General features: G+C 35.9%; 1 protein-coding gene across 2 annotated transcripts in view; it reads left to right on the top strand.

The window, feature by feature from the left end:
* The window catches only part of LOC150108663 (nuclear factor 1 A-type-like), a 299,832-nt gene that overhangs the window by 125,626 nt on the left and 150,320 nt on the right, over window positions 1–23,886 (top strand). For both annotated transcript variants that reach the window (XM_090416139.1, XM_090416138.1), the window contains exons 7-8: window positions 8,346–8,408; window positions 17,531–17,869. In XM_090416139.1, the coding sequence (XP_090272265.1) occupies window positions 8,346–8,408; window positions 17,531–17,869 (402 nt within the window). The remainder of the gene's footprint in view (window positions 1–8,345; window positions 8,409–17,530; window positions 17,870–23,886) is intronic.

Genomic DNA, 23,886 nt, shown 5'->3' with positions numbered 1-23,886 from the left:
CGTGCTGCTTCAGGATATACAGGAGATTTGAATAGGAAGTGATCACTACCACATTAAAAACCAATTTCATATTAAAAAGAAAAATATTAACAAAAGTTTTAAAAAAGTATCACAGTAAGTTTTTTTCCAGAGGTGAACTTTAGACACAGACATCCAAATTCTGTTTGGACAAAAAAGATATAATTTGGAAACTATTAAGAACCAAACCTTAGAGACTTGGTGGAAGATTCTGAAGAAAACATTGATTGATTCAGCCAGGAATGTATATGGTGGTGATGTGTGCAAAATGAAAAAAATTATATAACTTCATAATGGACTCAATACATTAAAGAGGCAGTCCTGGAAATGAAATATCAAAAGTTGTTGCTAAGTAATTCGGTAGGTTCCCTCATAGAATATAGATAAAAAGTAAGCAAAGAAAGCAAAACAATGTGTAAAAGTAGCTAACAAAATTATTGGGAATACTTTAGTAAGAAGATAAATATCAAGAAGATGGTAAAAATCATTCTGGAAGCTATTGGAAAAGCTTAGAAATGGAGGTGGGGGAAGAGTACTTTAAAAGGAATTAGCAATGATGAATCTGACATAAAAACTGAAGATAAAAATATTCTAGATGTTTGGATTAATTACTCTTAAAGAAATAATAGATTTGTAATAGAAAATATTCAAGAGGAATGCAGTCAGGAAAACATTTCAGTACCAGAGGAAAAAAAAGCCAAAATGCTGGAGTAGATATTTGACCTAAAATGCTTGAATATGGAGGTATAAAATTTTTCTAGTGACTACAAAAGGGTTCACTAGATTTAGTAGCGGTCTCATAGTACTCATCTATAAAAGGGAAAATAAAACTGAATGTGAGAATTACAGAGGTATTTCCCTGCTGAGTGTTCCTGGTAAGATTTGTGCAATTATGCTTGAGAAACTTCTAAGAAAAATTGTGGAAGTGAAGCTTTGGGAAAAACAACCGAAATTCAGACAAAAATATGAGTTGTCGTATCAGATTTTCACTTTAAGACAAATAATCTAGTTGACAGGCTTAGTGTTGGATGTTATTCATAATTTATTTTAATAGTATTACAACCCAAACAAAAAGTTAATCCTCCAACAATGCCACCATACTACACTCTAAAGCAACTTTGCCGGGATTGTGTGGTTATAAATTTATCATCACAGGTGGTTACCGAAGCTATGAACACTCTTAGTCAAGGTGATAATTTTGCTGTTTCACCCAAGCAAGTTCCAAAACTAGAAATTGTGATGAATGTAAAATAAGGTACATCTACACTCTTCCACCTTCAATAATCAGTGATGTTCATTTAAATATAGCAAGCATCCTAACCAAATCTAAACCACCTAAAAATAATATACCACAGAAAGAAATAGTGGCTTTTAAAAAGTTATATAGGAATAAAAATGTTTTGATTACTATTCTGATAAGGATATTTATGTTGTTATTATGAATCAAGATTACAACAACAAAAAAATGCAGTATCTCCTAGATGACATTTCTACTTACCAAATCATAGATTGAGACCACACTATGTCTCAAAAGAAAAAAGAAATTCCTAAATTATTGGGGGAAAAAAAAAAGTCACTTCTTGGCCCACAGAAATCATTAACAAATTAAAACCTGTTCATGTTAAACTGCCCCATATTTATGGGGTACCTAAAATCTATAACTGGAAGATCTGGAAGATCCTGCACAAGAGAAGACTCAACCCGTCTTAGACGGAAGAGAAGAAGAAGAAAATCCATAAATCTAATATATATTTCCCTATGCCTATAGACAGTTCAACTTTTATAAACTTGCTCAACAGTTAGCTCAGTCATTTACCATCCCCCCCCCCACTGGTAATGCCTGCTTTTATAAAAACAATTCTGTCAATTTCAAATCACCAGTAACAAATCACATCCCTAAAAATTCAGACATGATGATTAGTTTTGATATCACGTCCTTATTTACTAGTGTACCACTAACAGACACTCTGATATCTTTGAATTATTCAAATTTACTATGTATGCTGGAAGTTTATTTTGCAATTGGTTAGACTATAATAAATTTAGTTTAATCATTTATCCAAGTGTGAGCAAACAAAGTTTGCTCCTGAAAATATCTTCAGGACTGTAGCAAGGTGGTGCAACTGTTGACAACTTGGAGCAAAGGTGGATCAAGATCTCATCACTCCTTGTCTCAGTATCTCCCACCATGTAAAGCACATGTCCTTGCGGACATGTATAATGCTATGCATTGAGGGAAGGGCCACTACCCAGACTGGTGACCAGTGACGAGACCTCAATAAAGGTCAAAACCGGTCTGGGTAGTGGCCCTTCCCTCAATGCATGGCATTATATATGTCTGCAAGGGCATGTGCTTTGCATGGTGGAAGATACTGAGACAAGGAGTGATGAAAGCTTGGTCCACCTTTGCTCCGAGTTGCCAACAGTTGTACCACCTTGCTACAGTCCTGAAGATATTTTCAGGTGCAAACTTTGTTTGCTCACACTTGGATAAAGGATTAAACTATGTATGCAGGTTACTCTACTAGGCAAGGAAAAATCTACAAACAGGTTAATGGTACTGTAATGGTTCCTCTCTCTCCCCTTTAAATGACATTTTCATGGAACACTTTGAGAACAAAGTATTTACTACAGCTCCTTTCAAGTCTGTAGTGTAGTGTCATTACATTTCGTTAATGATGTGTTTGCCATTTGGCTACACGGGCACGATACTTAAGATTCTTTTGTAACTAATTATAACAGTTGATACCCCAAAATTAACTTCAGAACTGTCTGCCTTTTCTTGATACATTAGTCATCCACCTTTCAGATGATTCACAATCCTTTTTCATTTATCAAAAGCCAACACACACACAAAGATATCTACATAAATAATTACATCATCATCCAACCCAGTAAAATATGGAATTATAAAAATAATTACCCATAGAGATAGAGCTAGGGCTATTTGTTCTAATGATGCAGCCCTTTCCACAGAACTCAACTATCTATAATAAAGCTTAACAGTATAACACCAAGAGGAAAAAAAATACATTTATTAAACTCGCTAATATTAAACACACCAGCCTGGTTGGTTGAGTGGTTAGCATATCTTCTCTCCAGCCAAAAGGCTGTGGGTTCGAATCTCGCCATGGGCATGGTTGTTTGTGGTTGTCTGTGAAAATACTAGTGGTGGGGGTGGGCAGTAGAATGTGTTGGTGTAAATGATGAGGTTCCCTGTAGATGGTGGAGATGGAGAGTAGGTGCCCTCCCTTGATGAGTCTTTGGACTCCCTGGTGTCATGTAATAATAATAATATTTTGCTGGTTTTCTACTCAGCATCTTTGGAACACAGTGATAACTGTGACAGGCACACAACGCTAAGCCAAGTAATTGTAGAAATAACTTAAATTGTAGCTGACACCTAATGTCCTTACGTGTTGCCCTCTATGGGTCAGATAACTACAAAGTAAATTCAGAGAAGTCTGGCTATTAGGTCTTAAAATAATAGCCTCCCAGTTCTTTGGTAAATTAATGCAGCCATACTTGTTGAGGTGGTTAGGAGAGTGCTTCATAGCTGATGCTAATTCTAAGAATAGCCTCTCAGACCTGTAATGACTTCTATGTAATAAACACGTTTTTCTCCACCTGATCCTATGTGAAGGAGTATCCAGAGCATGGTCTGCCAATCCTGACTTCATAGATACCACATTTTATGCTAGTCAAAAATGGTACTTTTTTGGGTGTGATGGCAAAATTATGCCCACAACTAAGTGGATGATCGTGTCCACTGAGAGTGTTTGCAATGAAGATTTAATTAAGATTATGCATTCTTGTCGTAGTTATTCTAGAATATTTGCCTAAGGGTCATTGGCATCTTCGGTACAGGATTATAGAATGGCAATCAGACATATACACACACACACACACACACACACACTTTTTTTTTTAGTTAGGAAATTATTGACTATTTTAGTTATCTTGCATTAGCCACCGAGATGCCAATTTTAGAATTGTCCATTACTGTTTGTTGTATATGCATGTTGTATTTCTGTAATTCCTCTTATCTTCAGTTTTATTTCTCACTATAAATTGGGGGGGGGGTATAACTAAGTGATGCCCTTGTCAGCATCTGATGACACTGTAGAGCATATGTCATACCAGCTGAAAGCTAATATGGAATAATGTTCGATGATAAGTCCTTTGTCAGTTTATCCTCGTTTGTTCAGCATCCAAGTGGATATTTACTAATGGAATGCATAACAGGAAGATAAAGATTGGACAACAGGTTAAAAGCTCCAGTTGATTCTCTACATTTTCCATTAGGCATTGTTTCCCAAACTTTCAGTACTTGTATAACCCTTTTAAAATTTTAATAACAGTGGCATACCCCCCCCACACACACACACACGCACACATAGACAAAGGCAATTTGGGAGAAGTTATAACACTTTTTTATTCAAACATAATTATAAAAATATTTTTTAACATTTGCATTATGATAAATTAGACATGTTGAAACAATTTTTATTTGTTAAATACATTTTTAGTTATACAAATCCAATATACATATAGTGGAAAGAAAAATTACAAACTGGATATTTTTAACCAGTGTTGATAACCAATGACTTGATTGCTAAAGAAGTAAGAGTAGTATTGTATTATCTGTGCACATATAGCCTGTTCATCCATTAAAACTTATGACTTAAATTTAGACTTTTAACGAAAACAGTTTGAACCATATGTTTGGAATGAAATTTTACAATGAAATGTGCTGCTAACAGAGGTCTGTCAATGCATGCCAAAAGATGCATTTTGTTAGAAACTTCCTTTAGATTGTTTAGTTCTTGAAAAATTATAGAATCGACATGCACTTATTTGGGAAAATATAGCAAGAAAAATATAAACGCAACCAAATTTAAAAAAAAAAGCTTCACATCCCTTAAAGACCTGTCGCTTACCCCGAGATTACACCTACTGTTCTTTGGGAAACATCATCAGGCTATATATTTTCTACAGGACTTGTATTCATATCTTTGACTGCATGCTCACATTAATTTTGTACCAGAGACAGAATTATGAACATATTTAGCTGGAAGTTCAGAACCATCAACCAAAAGTATTTGTGTAGTGTCTGTTGGTTAGTTCCAAAGCTACATGATAGTTGTTATTATTATTTTATTTTATTTTTTTTATGAGAGTGTTTCTTTGAATCAGTAAATAAAAGTATTTTCAGTTAATAACAAAGAAAATATATAGATTTTTGCATTATATAATCCAGTAATTATAAGAATACTTATTAAAACACAAAGAAGCAACATTGTTATTAATTATATTGTAAAATCCTGAAATTTGCTTTTAATCAAATTAAATGATTTTAATATAATGGTGTGCCAAATACAAAAAAAAGAAGCTACCCATTGCCCAAAATTTGCTTAAGAAAACATCTTATTCAGTAGATATTGGCAGCATTGAGTTACATGGTCAGTTTCACGTTATTACTCTCTAGTGTAATAACCTTGCTGTAAATGAGATAGCTTTGTCTTAAGCAATGATTGCACTGCCTCGAGAGCAGGTATATAACTACCACTGAGCATCATGTCTAGTTTTGTGCCCATGCAATTAGCATTTGCTCTCTGTTAACCAGTGTTTTGCATTTTTGTATACATACTCATTTATTGCTGCACAACAAATTTTGATTGCTATCTGAGTTACAGTGTATAGTGTCTCTCATAAGTGTGAAACGGCATTCACTCCTCTGATCAATGAGTTGTACTTTGGACATAAAATGTTAATCACTATCCCGATAGTAGGGTGGGATCCTAGAAAAAATGCATGTTGCCACTTCTGTTTAATAAATCTAAATAGAACTTTCTGTTTAGACTTCTCTACAAAAGACTTTTCTAAAAATCAAAACTTAATAAAATGTTTTGTTGCAGTACTTCATAATCAAAATGCCAGTTTCTAAACTACCTGAAAGAGATATAAATTATGCCATTGGACTTGACAGTATATAGCATCATGTTTTCATGCAGGATTCATATTTTTTGCAACCAAGTAGAATTAAATGATCTTGTGAGAGATAGAATCTTACCAAAATACACAAGCTGAAATATTAGAATCTAGACTGCATGGTTGTAACCTCCTTTGATTACACAGACCATTTCATTTCAAAATTTTTGGCATAATTTAATAGTAATATATTATATTTTATATTTTTCCATAATATTAATGGAAATGCTGAGTCAAAAACATGATCTCAGCGATTTGTTTTTAGATGCATCAAAGCTTAGTTTGAAGTCTGTACCTCTGAAACACTGAAAATAAGCATGCCTTCCACTAGCATATACCATTCACATGAAGGAATCCTTATGAGAACATAGTTTTGCATTTTAATTATGTTTGCTATGATGATTACAGATGAAGCATCTGCACTGACTCAAAATGAGAGCACTTTTACTGAGCATGCAGCCTTCACAAAATGTTGCTTTTCACACGAGTGGATTAATCAATCTAATGCCTGCCATTGTGGTGTTTAAAAATGGCCAATTCAACAGTTTAGTGAAAAAGAGAAAGAAAGTAGCTTATGCCATCCCTTTGCAGACCTGAGAAGGTTTTCCTGCTACCCTACTATATTAAACTCAGTTGGATGAAAATTTTCACTAATGTAAACAAGAATGGTGATGGTTTTCATCATCATCATCAAATTCCTGACATGCACCCTCAAAGGGTGTACAGGATATGATAGTACTACATGAAAAATTTACATCATTACTAACTTCCTATCTACAATTTTTCTCCAAATCAGTCTGTTACTTGTCAAGACTACAATATTATTATCATTATCAGATCTTATATTTCTATTGTCTAAGGTACATTGTAGCGTATCAATCCACCTATATCTTGGTCTTCCTCTGGGTCATTTTGCTGCCAACCTGGCAGAGAACACTTGTTTTGCTAATCTTTCCTCGCCCATTCTGTTTAAGTGACCATATCACCTGAGATTAGCTCTGCTAATACATTCTTGGATGCCGACAATGTCAAATTCTTTCCTAATATATCCTCGTTTTTAGTATGATATTGCCATTGATGCCATCTGTTCACACCTCTAATCTTTTTCAGGACTCACATATCTGCGGTCTCTAGTCTTTGGTCAAGTGTTTTACTTCTGACCCAGAGTGCCACTGAATCTCCAGGTTTGGTTCCTGTTCTCAAACTCTTATTTTTTCTTCAATAATCTTTGTGTGTTTTAGTCTACAGTTCACATCTGAGAGCTTCTCAACTTTTATTCGCTTTAAAACTTTCTTACATGTTATTCTTTTCAATCCGAAATTCAGTTTTATCCTGCTCAAAACTAAATAGTGATCGCTTCCAGTTTCAAATCCTCTGTACACTCTGGTGTCCTACACCAGGGAGAAAACATCACTATCAACAATAACATAGTCAATGAGACTTTTCTTATTCCTTGTCTCTTCTCTCCATGTGTATTTGTGCACATTTTTATGTTGAAACATGGTGTTAGTAATAACCAGTCCATGACCTGAGCAGAAATCCAACAGGTATTTGCCATTATTATTAGCTTTGCTCTTTTCTCCAAATTTTCCCAAAATATTTTTGTATGTCTGACAATCATTTCGTACTCTGCTATTTAGATCCCCAACAAGGACCAACTTTTCCTTTTTCATTGTGTCAGTTGCTTTTTCTAAAGCATCAAAAAATTCCTCCACTTCTATCTTATCAGGTTCCAAAGATAAGTCTTGCAAAAAATTAAAGAAAGCATTTTTATTGAACCACAATTTCATACACTTTTTCAATGACATCTTAAAAGATAGTGAAAAAATATCATGAAAAGGTTTCAGATCTCTGCTAGTTTAATTTAAGGTCTGTTAAAAAATGACACAAGATCTTTTAGAAGACCAGCTAAAGACATCCAGTAGTGATGTTAGTGCTGAACATAGTGAATGATTTGATCGGGATATCTTGAATGGAATAGTACTATTGAAAATGAAATTCCAGTGTACTTGATGATTTTGCTGGTTTTTAATCATAGAAGTCACTGCTGCCAGAAAAGACTTCAATGCAGATGTTTTAAACTATAAAGAAATTTAGATATGTGTGCAATATGAACTGCAATTAGTATATCAACACATGGTTTTGATTCCTGAAAAAGTGGATGTTAAGAGCTAAGGAGAAAGTGCAGGCACTTTTGAGTGCATATTCAAATTCAGCACATTCAAATTAATCAGACACTCACTGTTGCTTTAAGGTAAAACAGGAAATTTCAGTTTTTTGTTCTGGAAAAGATATTTCAGTATATTTTTACCTGATGAGTGTAATTTATTTTTCAGATGCAAATACCCTAATTTCTACATGTGTTTTTACACCATCTGAAATATACAGATTGTCTAAAGGTAGGATGCTTTATTGTTGATGCTTGCTAAAGGAGTTTCTTACTTTTTAATTTTAGTCTTTTTTAACTGTTATACTCCTGTCTTATTGTACTTATATTTACTCATTATTGAAACTTTCAAGATCAAAATGATAATAGCAAAGCAGCTTGCAAAATCACATTCACTATGTCCCTCTTTCACTTATAGTTATTACCTGTGGCTTGAATTATGCTAGGTATTTGTCTAATTGCACTTGTACATGGGGAGGGAAGCTGGAAAGTTCTGGTAATTATCATGAAAGAATTGAGGTAAAACCATGTAATGTACACAATCTACATATTCCCCACGAAGCATTATACACTTTAGGCTTTCTGACCAAAGGGCTTTGTCTGTACTAACTTGATTTTTAAGAGTGGTAATCAAAAGACTTCATGATGGATTTTTGAATTATTTTACGCCAACAGCAGAGTGATATCTTCATACTAAGAACTTGGCAAAGAAGGCTTATTTGTTGACAATGCATCACCTCATAAAGCACCAGGTGTATTCCCCAAGATTTATAAAAGTGAAATTTTTGCGCCAAACACCATCTCATTGGTTCTTTCAAGAATCGGCATACCATTGCAGACTTTTAAGATAAATTAGCCCATGTTCAAACAGTGTTTTATGATGACTGATGGAGAAGGCAGGCTCATGAAAAGAATTCTAGAAGAGTTATAACATTGGAGATACTGTGAATTATCATTGACAAAGCATGGGATAATATTAGCCAGAAATTGTTTACAGTGGCATGGAATAATTTGCACCTCCAAATCATGTCTAATTTTGAAGGGTTTAAACCTGTTCCTGGTTTTCCCTTTTCAGTCATTTCCGACCGTAGGTAACTTTGTAGGCATTGCCCACAAAGTATTCCCCAAAGCCCCCCCCCCATTTTATTTGGGCTTGAGGACGGCATATGATTGGTATGCATTCATGACTGTAATTCATGTGTGTTCACATGGCCAGTTTGCCTGTTCTGAAAAATAATTCAGAAAAGTTCATCAAAAAAAATATTTTGCAACACATTAGCAGTAAAGTTCCATGTCATTCAGATTATAAAAATAAATGGAGTGATTCTGACCCCCCCCCCCAAGTGGCTACAAAAATGACTAAAAATAAAATCATCTTGTAAAACTGATGAACCACATATTCACCTGTCTTACCAAATGCACAATACTATTTTGCCAAGTTAATAAACTGTGGGTGATGTTTTGTTTTAGAACATCATCAAAGAAGGCATTTTTATTTAAAATCATCATCAAATTTCTGATATGTGCCCATAAGTGGGTGTACAGGATACTACGATAGTACTACATGAAAAGTTCACATTATTTACTGACTTCTTATCAACAACAGATTTCCTCCAAATTAATCTGTTATCTACCAGGACTTCAATATTGTCAGATCTTATATTTTGGCCTGCTAAGGAACTTCTTACTGTGTCAATTCACCTGAATCTTGGCCTTCATCTGCGTCATTTTCCTATCATCCTAGCAAAAAAATACCTTTTTTTTTTTATATCAGGTATCATGTTACTTTTCTTCATAATGCAATTCATATAGATAATGAATAACAGTGGAGATAGTGTGAATTCTTATCTTACGCATGATTTTATCTGAAACCATTTTCTTGTACCTTCAATTCTAACTGTTGGCTTAACAACTTAGATATAAATAATGTATTTTAAGGGTCAAAGCTGTATAACTGAGAGGAGACCTCCACATAGCCTTTAAAGCAATGCGGAGAACTGACCAGGGCTTCTGACCTAATATCCAATCCTCACCTTCTCGTGGTGCACCTTGTTGGGTATCTACTTGGATACTGAACAAACGAGGATGGGCTGGCAATTTGGGATTTAGCCGACCAAATTGTATTCTTATTGGTTAAACCAAAATAAAAAATGATGGTACGACATGACAAAATTTCATGCCGGCTGGGGCGTCGCCCGGTTAAACAAGGCCCCCGTTGTTTTCACCAGGGAACCAAGGCGAACAGCGAAAAGTCAGCTACTGGAACAAATCTGAAAATACATCCCAACTCAACATCACCAGAGTTAAAGATCGGTACTATCAACATAAGAAGCCTGAATGGAAAAGAAATGGAGCTAGCTGAGGAATTAGATAACTACCAGATCGACATTATAGGGATGACTGAAACAAAAAAGACAAAAACTGGCGAGATCTTTCTGAGCAATAAATACAAAATGTTATATTCAGGCAATGACAATCAAGGAAAAGAAGGAGTAGCCATAGTATTCAACACAAAATACAAGGCTAATCTTCTTGAATGGCAGTCAGTCTCAAGTAGAGTAATGTGTGCAAATATGAGAATGGGGAACTGGACAATGAGACTTATTTGTACCTATGGTCCCACAGAAGGTTCTACTAAGGTAGAAGTGGAGGAATTTTTTGAGGCTTTAGAAAAAGCAACTGACACAATGAAAAAGGAAAAGTTGGTCCTTGTTGGGGATCTGAATAGCAGAGTAGGAAATGATTGTGAGACATACAAAAATATTTGGGGAAAATTTGGAGAAAAGAGCAAACCTAATAATAATGGCAAACACCTGTTGGATTTCTGCTCAGGACATGGACTGGTTATTACTAACACCATATTCCAACATAAAAATGTGCACAAATTCACATGGAGAGAAGAGGCTAGGAATAAGAAAAGTCTCATTGACTATGTTATTGTTGATAGTGATGTTTTCTCCCTGGTGCAGGACACCAGAGTGTACAGAGGATTTGAAATTGGAAGTGATCACTATTTAGTCTTGAGCAGGATAAAATTGAATTTCATATTGAAAAAAATAACATGTAAGAAAGTTTTAAAGCGAATAAAAGTTGAGCAGCTCTCAGATGTGAACTGTAGACTAAAATACACAAAGATTATTGAAGAAAAAATGAAAGAGTTTGAGAACAGGAACCAAACATTGGAGATTCAGTGGCAAACTCTGAAGAAAACATTGATTATAAATATTTCTCTCATTATGAGAATTTCAACTCTGTCCTTTCCATTCGAAGAACTATGTTCTTCTAGTTGCAGAAGAACATAGTTGAACATATGTGGAATTACAGGGCTGGTAAATACAACAAGGCCTAAGAGAATGCTTGGATTGGTGCTATGGTAAGTAAAACTACAATGGCTGGATATCGATAGTGCATTGAAAGTGGTGAAGGAGCGTTTGAGGGAGGATGACAGACTGCATACCTATAGTCAGGAGAATAAATCAAGTGGCATTTACTTGAAATGGATGTGGGAATTAGTGGGAATTACAGGAAATGGATGAATATCATCATTAAGCTGGGGCTGCAAAAAAAAAATTGTGGAGGGAATTTAAGGAGAAAGGTGACCAGCAAGCACATGAACAGTACAAGGCACAGGCCAGAAGGATAAGTGGTGTGGTAAGAAAGGCAAAAGCAGAGTATGAAAGGAAGTTAGCAATGCAGGTTAAAGATAATCCCAAACAGTTCTTTCGATATGCTGCAAGTAAAAGAAAGAATGTATATGGCAGAATGATTTTAATGAATGCTGATGGTAGGGAGGTAACTGAATCAGTTGAAATAGTAGAATTACCAAGTTAACGCTTTGCAAGAGTGATATTGCAGGAATGAGAGATCCAAAGGCTTATATGGGAACTGAAGTTAATGAAATGAAGGGACATAGCATGTTACCTTAATGTGAATACACCTGTGTGATTGGATGGTATACCAGCTCGAGTTTTATGTGAACCGGGGAGGGAATTTTCAGTACCATTGATCATATTGTTTAATCTCTCAACTCTGGGTTAGTCCTGAGTGGGTGGAAAGAGCTGAAAATAGTTCCATTGCATAAAGGAGACTCCAAGACTAGCTGTTGTCAAAGTATTGGAGAAGTTGGTCAAGAGCAAAATACAGAAATGGATAGATCGAAATGGATACTGTATTGGTGGTGGTGGTGGGGGGTGTAGCATCGTTTTGTGAAAGGTAGTCATGCCTCAGTAACTTGCTCACATTTCATAATATAGTGACAGCTGAACAAAGGCGTTTGACAGGATACCACATGGAATTTTAATCAGTAAACTGCCTCACATTGGGATGGATATAGGGTTGATGAGATGGATAAGAAGGTGGTTGATGGAGAGATATCAGAGAGAGTTTTTTCAGATGTAGAGTCCAAAAGAAGGTCTGTAACTAGTGGTGTGCTGCAGGGTTCTGTTCTAGGACCACTACTGTTTAATTTGTACATTAACGATATAGGAAAGAATCCAAGAGGAACTGTTCAGTTATTTGCCAATGACGCAAAGTTAGGTAGAGCAATACTTAATACAGATGGTGTCAAAATTTTGCAGAATGATTTGGATAGATTGGCAGACTGGGCAAAGGAGAAAAGATGTCAGTTTAATGTGGCAAAGTGTGAGGTTATGCATTTTGGGGTTAAAAGATTACCAGCTGTATACCACATTGGTGGAACAGTTCTCCAGGAAATTGGTTACTGAAGAATACTTTCTTTTAAGGTTACACAGCAATCAGCATTCATAGTGAAAATTTATGGAGACACAACATGTTTGTTAGAATACAGAGGTTGATGTTTCAACCTCTGTATTGAGGTCATCATCAGGAAAAAATACATATAAAATACAAGCTACATGACACTGTACTATACACAAGTAAGATGAATCTAAATGCTTGTTAATCATTTACCCTAGCCTGACCTCTGGTGAAAAAAAAAAAATTAAATTAAAAAATTAAAATAAAATAAAAATAGAACTACATTAAACAGTTTCTCAAGTCCTCTCGTGTTGAGATTTTCTTCTATTTGGGGTTGTTCTGATTGCTATATAGGTTGAAGATGAGTTCTCCACAAAATTGATGGATTAATTATTCCAAGAATGTGGAGGACCCATATATAGCAACCAAAACAACTCCAAACAGAAGAAAATCTCAATACAAGAGGGCTTTAGGAATTAATGTTTAATGTAGTTCCCTTTTTTTATTATTTTTTTATTTTTTAAATTTTATTTATTTTTTTTAATTATTTATTTTTTTATTTAAATTTTTTTTTTCCCCCACCAGAGGTCTATACTATTGTATAGTACAGTGTCATGTAGTTTGTATTTTATACACATGTATTTTTCCTGATTATGACCTCAATACAGGTTGAAAACGTCGAAAGCTTTCTTAATGTTAAGTAAAGTAATTATTCTAACACGTGCGTTGTGTCTCCATAAATTCTTCACTAATAGTGAGGAATGCTTTGATGAACAGAGACATGCAGGCTATTGTCCCTCTTTATTGAACCTTGATTAGACCCCATCTGGACTATTATGTGCAGATCTGGGTGCCTAGTGTTTCTTGGTGATGAGGAGGAGGCAGAGTGGATCCAGAGGTGAGTAACCAAGATGGCAGCAGGTCTATGGAATGAACCTTACGAGAACAGGTTGAAGATTTATTGGTTATGGAAACTGGTTGATAAACGGAAAAGGAGGTGACATGATTGAGACATACAAATTACTAGGGGTTTTTACATAATTAATTCAGAGGAAATTTTTCAGAACAGGGTGGTGTTGGGAGAACTAGGGGCCATCTATTTAAACTGAGTGTAGTTAGTAAGGATGTTAGAACCAGGTTTTTTGTATTCTATATGAAATGGGGCTATACTATATGAAGCATGAATAATTAGTTAATTAATTATTATTATTATTATTACGGGCAACTCCAGCGAGTCCTTTGACTCATCGAGGGAGGTCTAAACATCATGTCCACACAACTATATGACATTCTCACAGTATCTATCATACCTTGCCTTGAACTCGCTCACCGTCATAGCACACACAACAGACTCTGGCAGCTTATTCCACTCATTTACCACTCTTAAAGTAAAGAACCCAGCTCTGACACCCTTGCTAGCCACACTCTTGCCCAGCTTCCATAGGTGTCCCCTAATCCTATAGTCTTAATCCTATAGAAACCCTTTAGCAATTTGAATGTCTCAATCATATCTCCCCTTTTCTGCCTATCGACTAATTTCTGCAATCCACAAATCTCCGACCTGTTCTCATAAGGTTCATTCCATAGACTTGCTATCATCTTGGTCACTCGCCTCTGGATCCTCTCCACCTCCTCCCCATCAAGAAGAAATCTAGGTGACCAAATCTGGGCAAGTCGAGATGAGATCTTATCAAGGCTCAGTACAGAGGTACAATAACATGCTTTTCTCTGCTCGTAAAGTATTTTTCAACAACCGAGTGAGTTGATGAGCTGATTTAGCCACTTTTGCAATGTCCCCCCTAAACTTCATCTCCCTATCCACCAACACTCCCAAGTCCCTGGCCTCATCAATCTCCTGGAGTACAGTTCCACCAATGTGGTATACTGCTGCTAATCTTTTCACCCCAAAATGCATAACCTTACATTTTGTCACATTAAATTGACATCCATTCTCCTTAACCCAGAACTCCAATCTGTCCAAGTCTTCCTGCAAGATTTTGACATCTTCTGCATTCACTATTGCCCTACCTAACTTTGCATCATCAGTGAACAAATGAACTATTCCTCTTAGATCCTTCCCTATATCGTTAATGAACAAATTAAACAGCAGTGGTCAAAGAACAGAACCCTGAGGCACACCATAATCACAGGCTGTCTTTTGAACTCTGCTCCTGAATAAACTACTCTCTGATATCTCTCCATCAACCATCCACCTATCCATCTCACCAACCTTATATCCATTCCCATATGTTGTAGTTTAGGGATTAGAATTCCATATGGTATCCTATCAAATGCCTTAGCCAGGTTCAGCAGTATCACTGTAAACCCATTACCCTTATCCAGTTCAGCCATCACTGTGTTATAAAACTTGAGCAAGTTACTGAGGTATGATCTACCCTTCACAAAGCCATGCTGTCCCCAGTACAGTATCTCATTTTCATCAATCCATTCCTGTATTTTTCCCTTGACTACTTTCTCCAAGACCTTGACAACGACTCCTGATATGCTGCTCGGTCGGTAATTTGCAACAGTAGTCTTGGATCCTCCTTTATGCAGTGGAACTAATTTCCCCTCTTTCTACACCTTTGGGACTAAACTAGACCCGAGACTCAGATTAAACAACATGGTCAAGGTCACTGATAATTCTTTAGCCGCTTCACGTAAGACCCGTGCCGGTATACCATCCAATCCCACAGATGTATTCACATTAAGGTTCTGTAATAGACTATTCACCTCCACTTCATTCATCACAATTCCCATATAAACTAATGGTTCCTTCATTTTTTCAATGTCACTACCTGGATGAGGAAGCACTTGTGGAATTACTGAGCAAGCACTTGCAAAGTGCTTGCTCAGTAATTCCACTATATCGACTGATTCAGTGACCTCCTTACCATCGTCATTCCTTAAAATCATTCTGCTGTGTACAGTTTTTTTTTTTGCTTGCAGCATATTGAAAGAACTGTTTGGGATTCTCTTTAGCTTGCATAGCTAGTTTCCTTTCATAATCCGCTTTTGCTTTTTTTACCACACACATTTACCCTTTTGGCCTGCGCTTATTCCATTTGTGTGCCTGCAGGTCACCTTTCTCTTTAAATTCCCTCCACAGTTGTTTCTTTTTTTGCAGCTCAAGCTTAATGGTGTTATTCATCCATTTAACCCTCTACTTGTTTTACTATTCGGACCCTAGGTATACAATCAGTCATAACCTCCTGTAAATGCTTCTTGACCACTTCCCATGCTCTATCGACATCCAGCTCTTGCAGTTTTACATGCCATGGCACTGATCCAAGCAATCTCCTAAGCTTGTCATACTTGCCAGCACAGTAATTCCACATATAACCTGTCTTAATCGAAAATTCGACACCTTTAGCCACCTCCCAGGTCAAGACCTTATGATCACTCTCACCAATAGGTGGCAACATGGTCATATTCATTACAGTCAGAATCTCAGATGCTATTACCAGGTCAAGCACTCTCAAACCTCTGGTATTTTCAATTACATGATGTCTCAGATAGTTATCCCTTAATAATTGAATAAAATCCATTTCCTTCCTCACATGTGTCCTCTCCTCCTTCCAATCAGTGTTACCATAGTTGAAATCCCCCATAATAATTACCTCCTTCTACTCATTTCATCAATTTGTTTATGCATACTATCTCCACCATCTATTCCATCACCTGCTCTATAGCAGCACCCAACTATATATTTTGTTCTGCCAGTCTTAATCTCACACCAAATAGCCTCAAATGAGCTCTTTTCACTATCCTGCAATACAACTTCAATTCTCTTTGGCTGCAGTTGATCAGCTATCATCAATAACACTTCTTCCCCATTTTATTCTCCAAAACACACTATAACCTACACATTCTATCCCACTAACTATATCATCTTCCATCAGCCATGTTTCACTAATGCCAATAACCTGTGGCCAGGAAGAGCCAATCAAGGCCAAAAATTTTTCCTTCTTGTTCCTAATACCCCTGGCATTAGTATACAAATGGAGATGCATGGTAGTCATTTAATTGGTGTATATAATCTTAATTTTGCTAACTAGTTTGGACACTCTCCTCCCCCCTGTTGAACATTCGTTTCATTTGTTCCATAACCATTCAAGCAGTAAAAATTTCATATTGTTGCTTTTAATAGAAATGAAGAAAGAAAAAATCCTGTAGATCCAATCTTGTAAATCCTGTACTGTATGGCACTGGACTTAGCTGAGCAGGCAGTATTCTTTTGACCTTTTAAAAATCAACATCTTTAAATGCATATCAATCTTGAGGATATATATGCATTTAAAGAATATATGAATGTCATGAATAATTTGAATTTTGTTGCCCATTGTGCCAGAAGTGGCTTGATAAAAAGTTCAATGTTTGGTCTTTAGAGTAAAGTTTCTGGACCAGATAAAAAATGAATAGAAAAATACAGAACAATTATAAAAAATATGGAAAAAAATCCTTAGCCCACAGTTCTAACATACTGTAGGTTATAGTATGGTGATAAAAAAACACACAGAGTAGCAGTCAAACTATTCTTTGGCTACTCTTGATATTGCTTTATTAAGGAAGGAATAAAATATTTTACAATATATTTAATATGCATTTTTCTTTAAAACATCTTTTCACTTTTATTAGGGTCTATTGTACAAAGTGCTAATGGAACACAGCAATCTGTAGACTTAATCAAGATGGAATCACCATACTATTGCAACAACTATTCATCACCAAGTGAACATGGATCATTATCACAAAGAAATTCTCAACCCGGAGCATCTGTACCACCTCACAGCAATCACGTATCACCTCATCACAGCTCATCTAGTCCTTCACCTGAATCTCATAGTAAACGCCTAAGAAGAATGTCTTCTAATGAGGAAGATGTTGATAAAGGAACAAGTGATTCAGCTAACTACTATGGACATAGTCCCTCAAGTTTGCATAGTCCAGCATCTTGGGCAAGTGATGTTGAGCATGGTATGTTTACATATTAAAGTACAAGTTAGGAAATGTATATACATTGCAGATATAATTGCAGTATTACGTCTTGATGTGCTCACTTGTCATTGTTATCTTCCTTAAAAATTAAGTGAATTAAATTGCCAATAACCAGGAATGAGATTAAACATCACATTTGTAATAAAACATAAATCCCACAGTAACCGAAAAAAATTACCTTTTAGTTGCATGTTCACACACATACAATTGAACTATATCAAACAAAACTGGTTTAATAAACATAAGACAAGAAAATTGTGCAAGATTACAATTTTACATGATTTTCTCTCAAAGTAATTAATATCACTGTCACCTATATATATAATACCTTACTGCCTTGAATCAGTGTGGTCTAATATTGAAAAATGTCTTTGGGTTTTTGTGTAAAGTGGAAATTATTATAGATTTTAACAAAAAATAGCCTTGAATGATTTTTGCTGAGCGTTAAATATTTCATCTAAAATGGTTTGCATATTCTCTAATTTTTATTATCCAAACATCTCTATAAAATCCAAATTCTAATCCTTAAACTTATTTACTGACAGCACACTCACAGCTACCATAGGTAACTGTGAGTGTGCCATTTCACTTATCAAAAAAATTTATTTATTTCTTGTATCCTTGTGAACCATGCACCTGAACTTCCAGGTGTGAACCATTTGTCCTTTTCTTTCCTGTCATTTATTTTAAAATTTCTTCAGCATCTATACTCTAAAACTCCATTAGTAACTTATGTGTTTTTATTGTATTCTTCTTTTCCAGCTATCAGCCAGATTTTGTAATCCACAAGTCTTTTCTTATAGGAAGCATTCTACAAATATATTATCCTCTTGTCACCTGTCTCTGGATCCTTTACATAATTTCCTTGTCCCCAAAAAACTCAGGTAACCAAACCTATCTCTGTATATATAGTTATATCATAGCCTTATAAAGAAGGCTAATTCTAATTACGTTCTTTTTCACACAGTGAAAAGAAAGTAATTTCTTTTAACATACCAGCATGCTTTTCAGCATCTTGATCTTTTGTGCTATTTTGTCCACTTCTGCAACATGCTGGCTAAACATGAATTCCCTTCACCATTATCACTTCCCTACAGTGTCAGTTTTATATAAGTCATCCTCCAGATCTCTACATCCCCTTTCTTTATTGTTGCTTTCCTTGGATTAGTATTCTTTCTTTAGATGTTCTTTAGTCTTCCCCCTTTACCTACTATCATCCATAGATATTCATTCAGTTAACAATTTTGACTGTCTTGTGTTGCTTTATCTTGCGATGTATCCAGTCATATCTCCACTTTGAATGCATACTATATTATCGGATAATGTCCTCTATATCTGTTCTTGATCTTATCTGGTGGAAAAATATCCTACATCTAAGCATCACACCAAGCATATTGCTTTCCATTCTCTCTTGACTTCAGTTTATGATTCATATTATTATTATTATTATTATTTTCCTCTCCTCCCCCCATGGAGTCACAAAACTCATTGCATGAGGTCAACATTAGTGAATGCAAAGTCTATCATACCACTTCTTAAAATCATCCTCAGTCTGCACATTCATCACCCTCTCAAGCAATGCATTCCATGCTATTGCTTGAGAGGGTAATGAATACATGCCACTCTCCATGCAAAAAAAAAAAAAAAAAAAACCTCTATCATCTCCTTTTGAAACTTCCAGGGATGGCCTCTTATTCTTTCTCTCATTCTACCATATGAAAAATCTCCTCATTGTTAATACGATAATAATCCTTCAACAGCTTAAATGTCTCGATCATATTTCTCCCTTTGCCTTCTATCTACCAAACTATGCAGTCTACATGTCCTCTGTCTATCCTCGAAATCAATGTTGTACAATCCTGACATTTTTTTTATCCATCTCTGCACACTCTCTCTCTCTGCACCTTCATCCCCTTCGAATCCTGGTGACCAGATCTGAGACAGAAATCCCAGTGTGGTCTGATCAAAGCTTTATACACTGGGGCTAGCACACTTATCTGTCATGGTCAGTGTTCTACTCAACATTGCTACAGTTCTCTGGGATGTTATCACAACCTTTGCAATATGACTTCGGAACTCTAAATCTCTATCCATAATCACTCCAAGATCCCATGCTTCCTCCTCTTCTTTTAGTATAACTCCACCATGTGAGTATGAAACATCCCATCTGTCGATTCCAAATTTTAAAATCTTATATTTAGGTATTATTTCTGGGAAAATTTCCATGTTACTCCTCTTAAAAACTATTGTTTTTACTGCTATTTTGCCTGCTTTCGTTTAGGAGTACCCTTTTTTTTTTAAAACATTTAGTTACATTAACTGACATCCCCATGCCTTTGCCCAACCTTCCAGCTTATTCAAATCCTCTTGAAGAGCCAGACCATCAGCACTATTACTAATAATCCTCCCAAATTCACATCATCTGCAAACAACTGAACATCTCCCTGTAGCTCTGTGACAATATCATTGACATAAAGATTGAACAGCAATGGTCTCAGGACTGAACCATGTTGAACTCCATTTATAACCATCCTACTCCCTGATATTGTCCCCCTCCATATATAATTCTAATATCTATCTAATCACCAATCCATCCACTAACCTGATATTCAAACCCATATGATGCAGCTTAAAAATCAACTTGTCATGTGGCACCCTGTCAAATGCCTTGGAAAATTAAGAAAAAAATGACAGAGTATGCCTTACCTTCACCCACTGCATTTATTACTCTATTGTAAAAGGTAACCAGATTACTAAAACAAGAATGCTCTTTAACAAATCCAAGCTGGCCTGCATAAATAATATTGCCGTCACATGTCCAATTCTCTATATGAGTTCCTACCAATTTCTCCGAAATCTTAAAATCGACCAATACAGGTCACTACCTACATTTCAGCTCCTCTCACCACATCTCACATAAACTCAGCATTGTACACATGTTAAAGAAGAGAGCGATTCACATCACGACAGACAACGAGACCCTTCAAGATGAGTTAACATTAATTTCCAACAATCTGTACTTGAACAGCTATCCAAGAAGACTAGCCAATAAAGTCCTTTTCTCTGAACCACCACAAAAAGAACAAGAAGATATAGTTTGATACCTCCATTCTATCACCACCACCACCATCCTTATGCAATGGTACTATCTTATTCAATATATAAAAACTATTGCAATTCAGTTTGTAAGTATCATCTCCTACAAGCTAGCCAGCCTCCTCAAACAACACAAAATAAGAGTAACATTTAAAATAATAGAATCTATTCATAAACTACTAAGATCTCCAAAAGACAACCACCCTTTCTATAAATATGCTGGAGTTTATAATATTCCATGCTCATGTGGCTCTAGTTACATCGGACAGACTTCGAGAAGCCTTGAAATCAGGCAGAAAGAGCACATTGGTTATGTCAAAAACAACAGACAGGACATTTCTGGCCTATTGTCTCATTTCTCCATAATTAACCATGTCATCGAGTGGGACAAAAGTTGTTCCCCTTACTTAGAGGAAGATTACCATTTAAGAATTTTCAATGAAGCAGCCACAGTCGCCTGTTCTACTGTCAACCTTAACAGAAATCAGGCCCTAATACTCCCAGAGATATGGAAAACCCTAATCAAATCTTTAAAAACAAAAGAAATGAACTTTAATACAAACTACAGAAAGTTCCTCAGCAACAGCTAGCTAATCTTGTACATGCGATACGTGTTTCATGCACGTTCGATACTATTTTATTTGCAATTATTCTAGTCAGTTTTTTACAGTTATTCTTGTCAGTTTTATAGTTACATATAATTGTGAGATTGTTTCAACCTATATGTAAGTGTCCTGAAGACGCCAACAGTTAAAGTTTGGCGAAACTAGTTGGTTAAGTTAATAAAATTGATCAACACTTGATCTGTAAACCAAAAATATTATTACTAATTCTCAGGATCATGAAAATAAACCTTCATTAGGCCTATAGTTTGATACCTCCATTCTATCACCACCACCATCCTTATGCAATGGTACTATCTTATCCTTCTTCCCACTCTCCAGGAACCTGCCCCATTGCAAGATTTTCATTAAACAGCCAAGTTAACAACACAGTCAGTTTCATAGCACATTCCCTTAAAAGATATGGTGAAATTCCATCCCCCCCCTCCGCCTTATTGACATTTAGTGGACTCATTATTCGGAATACATCCTCATTCATTCACTTCTAACACTTCACCACTCATTTTCTAGAAATATAGCCTGTAGTACCAGGATAAAGTGATCATTAAGTAACTCAACTATGTCATCTGCTTTGTTCACCCAATTCCCATCTCCACCCAGCTAGATAATCCATCTACCTATTATTTTTCCTCCTGCTCCCTACATAGCAAAAAAACTCCTTGGGATTCTCCTTGGATTGCAGTGCCAGTTTCCTCTCATATTCTAATTTTTTCTCTCCTTACAATACTAGTCACATTCCTAGCCTGAACCTCATATTCCACATGGAACTGTTCTCCACCTCTTTCTTTATATGCCTGCCATAATCTTCTGCAATTCCCCTTTTATTCCTTTTGTCATCCATTTGACTCCAAATTGCTTTATCTTATTCTTCTTCTTCAGTCAGCATATACAATCTGTTATTGCCATCAACAAGTTTTTCTTAAGTATCTCCCATGCACTAATGATCCCTCTTCCTTTAAATTCTTTCATCCATTGTACTACTACAAGCTGGTTTCTTAGTCTATGATAGTCACCTGCATTATAATTCCACATAACTTCCTTTCATTTTGATACCTCCCCATGCCTTTTCATCGTCTAAGTCAGGTCAGGACTGCATGGTCACTCTCACCAGCAAGGGACAAGTATGTCATCTCAGTCACAATCAGATCCTTTGATGCTATGACCAAATCCAGAAATCTTGATCCTTGTGGTCCCTCCACCACATGCTGTGTAAGGCAGTTGTCCGCCAAGAAATCCAGAAATTCAGTTCCCTTATTACTGCATGCTGTCTCCTCTGCTCAGTTTATATCATAGTTGAAGCAATCATTATGGGAGACCCATAATGATCAATATGATCAATGGTCTGACTATACCTGTTATTGCTTATACTCAAGCTGATATATTAGTCTTTTATTTATTGTTTCGTAAAAGCTTTGTATACACTCAATAATAAACGAATGGGTTTGTAATTTTTGATATTTTTCTTTTTGATCTCTTTTGTAATTAACTTGCCAAACCAATTTGTCTAAACACTTCCTGCTCATCGCTATTTTTATTCCTTGGCCTGTAGCAACATCCCACTAAATATCATGTCCTATAAACATCCATCTTACACCATATACTCTCAAATTATGAATATTATTTTTGCTGAGATTCTCCAACCTGAGAGTGCACTATTCATCTCTTATCATGAGTAACTCCTCCTCCTCCTCCACATTTACCTTCTCTATCCTGCCGAAATATGCTATATCCTTTGATTTCTATCCCTGTTTGAACATCCTCCTCAGTTAACCAAGTTATGCTGATACAACATCCTTTGGAGAGACTGAGACAATCAATGCCACAAACTCATTCTCTTTATTCCTAATGCTCCTAGCATTTGTATACCAAAAAACCAGTGTATTGCCAACATTCTTATAGCCATTATTACTCCCCTCGTACTCCACCTGGGTTTGTAATATAGTGTACCCCCCCCCCCCCATTTCTCATGGCCTCAATGAAGCCATCCCTGCAACATTCCACAGTTCTAGTTTCCCTGTCCTAGCACAGTCACCTCAAATTGTCTGTCAAAATGCCTGCACCCTTCTGCATATCCCTTAGTTAAATTCCAACTTTCACTGCTATATGTAATTAGGTAACATGCAATGGTCAAAAGTTTTCCTCTTTAAACTAATGGGAATATCACCTCTAAAGACATCTTTCATCTTCCCAAAAACTATCCAGTCAAGTTGCTTCCTTATTTTTATTCCTTCTGTTTGTCTAGCTTTGATTTTCATGATTTGCCCAGATAATCTACTC

Source organism: Typopeltis vanoorti, chromosome 3, assembly GCF_054136105.1.
Source record: "Typopeltis vanoorti isolate ZY-2024b chromosome 3, IOZ_Tvanoo_1.0, whole genome shotgun sequence".
Lineage (NCBI taxonomy): Eukaryota > Metazoa > Arthropoda > Arachnida > Uropygi > Thelyphonidae > Typopeltis > Typopeltis vanoorti.
Note: the sequence above shows the minus strand (reverse complement) of the source record. Positions and strands in the feature narration are given on the sequence as shown.